The 6183-nt window shown below is 47.5% G+C and overlaps 2 protein-coding genes across 2 annotated transcripts; one reads left to right on the forward strand and one right to left on the reverse strand.

Moving 5' to 3' along the window:
- Positions 1-592, forward strand: PHATRDRAFT_bd251 (predicted protein; the record flags this gene model as incomplete). The annotated part of the gene is made up of 2 exons (XM_002176106.1): positions 1-312; positions 401-592. Coding segments are annotated over 2 exons (504 nt in total), but the record flags the coding sequence as incomplete, so codon positions are not given.
- Positions 593-1141: 549 nt separating this feature from the next.
- On the reverse strand, positions 1142-2740 carry PHATRDRAFT_bd1127 (predicted protein; the record flags this gene model as incomplete). The annotated part of the gene is made up of 1 exon (XM_002176108.1): positions 1142-2740. The coding sequence occupies one exon, from the start codon at positions 2738-2740 to the stop codon at positions 1142-1144; it is 1599 nt and encodes a 532-aa protein (XP_002176144.1).
- Positions 2741-6183: the final 3443 nt, after the last annotated feature.

Raw genomic sequence — 6183 nt, forward strand, 5'->3', positions numbered from 1 at the left:
CTCGTCAAAGCGTTGGCATCGACCGCACGAATTCCTTGTCTCGTCGTCACGCCAAGTGTTTTGCTACGCAAATATTATGGCGAAACAAATGCACAGGTCCGCAGTTTGTTCTCTCTCGCGGCCAAGCTGTCGCCCTGTATCCTTTGCATCGATGAACTTGACGGTCTCTTTCGCGAACGCAGTGAGCAAGAACACGAAGTTAGCCGGGACTTAAAAACTGAGTTTTTGCAGTGGGTGGACGGAATGATGAGCAAGGATGATGAGGACCGACAGATTCTACTTGTCGGTGCCACAAACCGCCCCTTTGATTGTGTGAGTGCAATAGTCGTGTTATTATTTGCCTGCTTGCTCATACTATTGTCCGGACTGACCATTTGCGCCTACTATTTTCTGGGAGAAGGACTCAGCGGTTCTACGGAGAATGCCGCAGTCGCACTTTGTCGGGTTGCCGGACCTCACGGCTCGCTCCGTATATCTCAAACATGCACTACGATCCGTCCCGATCACCATCGATTTTGATTTTAATGAAATTGCATGTCGTAGCGAAGGATATAGTCCGAGCGACTTACGGCAATTACTGCAAACCGCGGCGATATCTGGACCGATGCAGGAGGCAACCGCTCTATTGAATGACTCTGCTACTCGACCGCTAAGTGCGACCGATGTTTTGGCCGCATTTCGATACGTATCTCCGACACCCTTGAGCCCGCAATACCGATACGCCATGACAAACTTTGCGCGATCCGCGTCTTCCAATATCCCCGCTAGCGGCGAAGGAACATGGCAAACGGGATGGGGAAACTTTTACGATGTTGGAACTTTAGAAGTCGATCACAGCACCTTTGACACAATCACCGATTTATTGAAGGACGTGGAGGATCCAGCGGATGACAGTGGCGACGGGGATGATCTTGAGTAGATACAGAGCAGTATTGCCTGATGGATCGACAGTTGACAATTCATGTGCATACGCCTTAAATAACGTTAACAGGTAGCTTACGATGAAGTCCAGAAGATTAAAAATACATCTCCAGTGGTATCTCCAAAAGCCTGATAGCAAAACGTACCAAAATTTTTCTCCATTTGTAGCATAAGAAACTTTTTGTAGCATAAGAAACTTTTCGCTCCCTGAAGTCCTTTTTTAGCTAGATAAATCGGAGTCGTCAAAATGGTCGGCAGCCGCTTCGAGCTGCCCGAAAGCAGATATTTGCAAATAATTTAGCACGGCGTCTGGGCAAGCTGCCGTTCGGACAGCTACGTCCAACGGAGTTTGGCCGTGAAAGTTGCGGGCTTTGATTGCTTCGGGAAAGGCCATGTGTACCATTTCGACAATCTCGAGAGTAATGCTAGGTTGTCGCACAGCAACATGGAGGGGCAAATTGGAGTAACGATCTCTGGTTCGTGCACTGCGGGGATTCGTCGAGAGTAACAAGTAGATAACCTTCGTTTGGTGCCCCAGAGCTAGCGCGATACCCAGCGAACTCATATGATCCAAACCATCTAATTCCATCAATACTTCTGGTCCCTTGGATGCAAGTAGTTGCAGTACGTCTAAGGCGGCATTGAATCTGAGCGCAATGTTTATCGGATAAACGTATCGCTCCACCGCCTGCAGTTTGCTCGTTTGACCACCCATGTTTCTCTCACATACAATCGAAACCTTTCTGCGAATACCTTCGGGATCGAAGCGCAAAGCGCTTTCCACTATCGTGATTGTTGTAGGGTACAGCTTGCAGGAATTGTGTAGCAGGGAATTATAATCCATGGTGTCTGACGCTGTAGCTAGCGGCGAATTGGATCGAGATCCAAATTCTGTCGTAGCGTAGGGATTAGAGATGCGCAGCTGTGCATCGGCTTGTGCAGAGCCACTGCCTGTTGATGGGGAAACCCCTGAACCTATTGCGACAGTATCCGATATGGATCGGAATCGAGGTGGAGGCTGCAAGGATTGAAGCCCACCGGGTTGCAGTATGGGCGAATGCCCTGTCGCAAAAGGCGCATTCCCAGCAGAGCCACTAGTCGTCACAGCCACCGGAGCTCCGGAAAATTCAATTTTTCTCGACAGCGCGTTCGTCTTGTGATCTTTTGTCGTATCAAAGTTTCGCTTCGCTGGAAGCCTCATGATTTCGGTGACGAGTGGAGACGGTCGAATAGTATTTGTGGTGCGAGACGGAAAGCTTGAATGCAACAAGGAAGTATCGGAGCCCGAGACGTAGATACCGCTCTTCTCGTTCGCTGCGTCTTTCACCGCCCACTTGTTTTGCAAAGAATCAAACTGTTCCGATTCCAGTTGCTGATGCTTTCTTTGTTTGGTGGAGACCATGTCGCGCTGCTTTTGGCCTAACGGGTACTGTGTAATCCTTGCGGGGTCAATTTGGGAGCTTTCGACGTTACGCGGTAGCATAGGGAAGTACATTTGTGTTTGTGGCTGATTGGGTGGGGTTGAAGTTGTTGTTGTTGTTGTTGTTGTTGCAGGCAGTAGTTCCGTGCCGTCGCCGTGGTCGACCGTCCTACTGCTGCGCGGAGAAATCGGTCGAGTTGGTGTCGAGACAAACGATCGGTTCGCAGTTTCGGTAGACGCTAGCGAAGCATTTGGAACAAAGTCGGCGTTGTACATGGGAGTCCAATTGCTGTTTGAATCCGAGGAAGTGGACGGCGGATGGGAAAGATTGTTGAAAAAAGAATGGTCTGTCGCGGGAGCGTTCCGCCAACGCGGAGCGGCATTCGCTTCTGGTTTCATTCAATTGCAGTGTGTGTGTTTTACAAGGTAGACGAGGATAACCTGCACTGCGATGAAAACGTAAAAAAGAAGGAAATAAGATGTTGGATGATCGCGTCGAGAAGTTGGTAGACAATTCACGAAAGCGTGGCTTCGGTCCGGCCCTTCCACACTTCCGTCACCGAAAAAGACTATCTAGCTTTTGCATTTGTAATAGTCGATGCTCTCTCGACGTCTCCGGAACACGCTCGTATTCGGAACGGAACACCCGACCAAAAGCTGAACTACCATACTCATGCGGTGTGGAAGGAATCGATGGAACGTATGTCCGCAGTCCGGGTGGAAATCACTTAGGAGACGAGGAATGTCGGTTCACACACGGAACGCTCAAATCCTACTAAGCAAAAGCACGACATGCCGTAAAAGACCAAACACTTACTTAGCAGTTGAAGTTCAAGTTTGCGTCCTTCTTTCCGTTCTCAAAAGATTCAAATGACCGGCGGCTGGTTTCGTGTCGGAAAAAGGCTGTTTTCGCCCCTGTTCCTTCGAAGGGCGAACGTCAGGAGTTCCAAGACAGTAGGGGGCGGCAGTATCCCTACCAACCTCAGAACCGTCAACATGAATTTCGACCGTTTCGGAACTTACAGGCGGCGCGAATCACGCCACGGCCGATGAGGGCTGCTGTCCAGCCCAAAATTCAACACATCGCACCGGCTTTCATCACAACGTAGGGGTGCCATCCAAGCAGCTTTCTTACAGCAAGCCGAGGGAACAAGCAACCCCGTTACGACATTTTTCGTGCAGTGGACCAACCGAAATGACATCGATTTGACGTTACCATTTACGTTCTAATTTCACTGTTGGTAGTGACTCTGAAAGCCCGCGTCGACATCGACATCGACGTCGATTCGGGACTACTGGTTATATATTTGAAGTCAAGTCAATGTCATAATACATCGACTGTCGAGGAAATTTTGCTTCGCCCAGTAGCTCGTTTTCGCCTTGTATGTGCCGCATGCGATGATGGTCACTCACGATGTCTGGAGTTTTGGTAATTTAATTCCAGCAAGCTGACCACCAACTTTTTGTTCCCGCCCGAGGCTTTGGGCAGTCACCACAATTATTCTGAGCAGATGCGCATGGAACTTGAACCATAACTTGTCCAGCCCTAAAGTAGTAACCAAATTGTGCTGATGAGCTTTCCGATCACAGACATGCTGGTTGAGCTGGATGCTCTCCCACTATTGGTGGACAGTTTCTAACTCTTGGGAAGTGGCAGCTTGGCGACGGTTTTATGGAATCATATCCTTATTGGAATCCTTGAGAGGACGGTATGTATGTTGGACGGCCTTAATGTCAATAAAATTGGACCGCTGCGCAGTGCAAGAGAGAGGACAGAGGAGATTGCGGATGCCGTCTTCCACATGTTTGCCGGTGGCAAAACCGGTTGGACCGAAGACAAACATTGACCATAGTAGATCTGCAACAACGCCATCTCCAGCCAGCAACACACTATCACGAACGACTTCAGCAGTTGAAATTGTGGGACATCGCGTTTTGTTGTTAGTGGTGTTGACATTTTTCTTACTGTTAGCGTGGTAAGGATTCTTTAGTCACAGCAATATACCCGGGCTCGACAACACGGGCCACACCACATTCAGCCATTGGTTGGGATTGTGCAAGAATGAAATGGTCTAGGGAGTATAATTGTGAAAGCAGGCTATATATTCAAGGAGATATAGCATTGTATTAGAGTCATACCAAAGCAGAGAAAATGAACAAAATTGAAAACATCAATGTTTGTGGCTAGGGGAGCTTAGTTTTGTGCACAAACTGCCATTGGCCTGTTGCATATATTGTGCGGAACGTGAAAATTCGAGTCAGGCTGCAGAGCAGAGGATATAGCAACACAATGACTATCATTTGCGGAATGCACGAGGGACGCATTAAATTGTCATCTTATTGAGAGTTATCACAAACATAAACAAAAAGCCATAAGGGAAGTAAATCTCATTATAACGGTTGCTGCATACTATGAGGAGATGGTCTGTAGGTATGTTTGGATGAATTCATTTCACAGTCAATTGCCTATTGAATCATCAAATTTTGTATGTGCCACTTTGTTCCAGCATGTCGACTTTGTGGCCAAACTTGACGCTCTCCTCTCCTACAGAGTAACGAGTGCAAAGACACACGCACTGCACAACTTCTGTAATGGTAAGGACTGCTGCACAGCATCACCAAGTACTCACTTTCCTGCTTGAGCTTGAATCCTATGAAGTAACCTGCGAGCTGGCAAACATTGACACATTACACCATTGCTGCACAACGTTAAAGTTTATAGCAGAAGAAACAGCTTGCGCACCATTCGAAACAGCTCAACATCACCAAACAAGAACAAGGTAAAGGTAGGGGTGGAATGAAAATGTTGGCTGGTGGTTTCCTGCTCGAGCCCAAGTCATATGCAGCAATCTACCAGCTAGGAAGCATAGACACATTGCAAAGTCGCTGCGCCACCATACATTAACAACCAGTAGCAAAAAGTATGCACAACATGCGCAAAGAAGTGAAAATCACCAAAAACTGAAACGAAGGAAAAGCGGGTCTTGGTTCTTCCTTGGACCTCATATTGAAAGACGCAAGAAATATGCACATTATTCGCGCACAATTAAACATCACCAAAGAAAGAGCGGACTTGGTTCTTGCTCGGGCCTAACATTATTTGTGAGTACACCGAAATGTCCGCGATTAAATTAGAAGACGATTTAAATCCATGCAGCATTTCTCTCCTCACATCACGGTCAATCACATAACTGCATATGTCTGCCCATGCGCCATCCCTTATGCCCTGAGGCTTTCATTTTTCTCACACCCCCGCAAACTAAAAGGAGTGTTCCGCAAAACAGCAAACATGGAAGAAGACAACAATAGCTGCATGTGAGTTGATCCGCTCCATGCTGCGTAGATATCTACTCTTTCGCCCCTGTAAGACTAACTCGTCCATGTTGCTTTTCCTGTTTGAAGTTCTCCCTTTCCCTACGTAAGTTGTCTTTGCTATTTTCCAAGATGCGTTGACATTGCCTTGTAAATTAAATTTTCGCTCTGAAGTGATACCAATTTAGTAGCTTACTTTTCCTCTTCATGAACAGGGCCCTTGGACCGCATTGCCCTTAGGTTTGGCTTTCTTCGCGACAATATTTACATCCGTCGCTGCTTTCGGATGCAAGTTCCTGGAAATACAACTCAACTCTGAAACTCTTTCCGCTGGGTTCTGGAAGTATGAGCACCCTGATTTAGGGTGTACATCTTATGCAGTTGGCGACGATTCTGATGACGCGCCTATCCAGATTGCCAAATATGTTGGACTACTTGCATCGCTCCTCAGTTACGCTTGCTTCGCATGCTTGGTCGCTACTACTTTCCTTGTCATTCCAAACAAAATTGTGAAAGCATGTTGTATCACC

Source organism: Phaeodactylum tricornutum, genomic scaffold (genome assembly GCF_000150955.2).
Source record: "Phaeodactylum tricornutum CCAP 1055/1 PHATR_bd_5x5 genomic scaffold, whole genome shotgun sequence".
Classification (NCBI taxonomy): Eukaryota; Bacillariophyta; class Bacillariophyceae; order Surirellales; family Neidiaceae; genus Phaeodactylum; species Phaeodactylum tricornutum.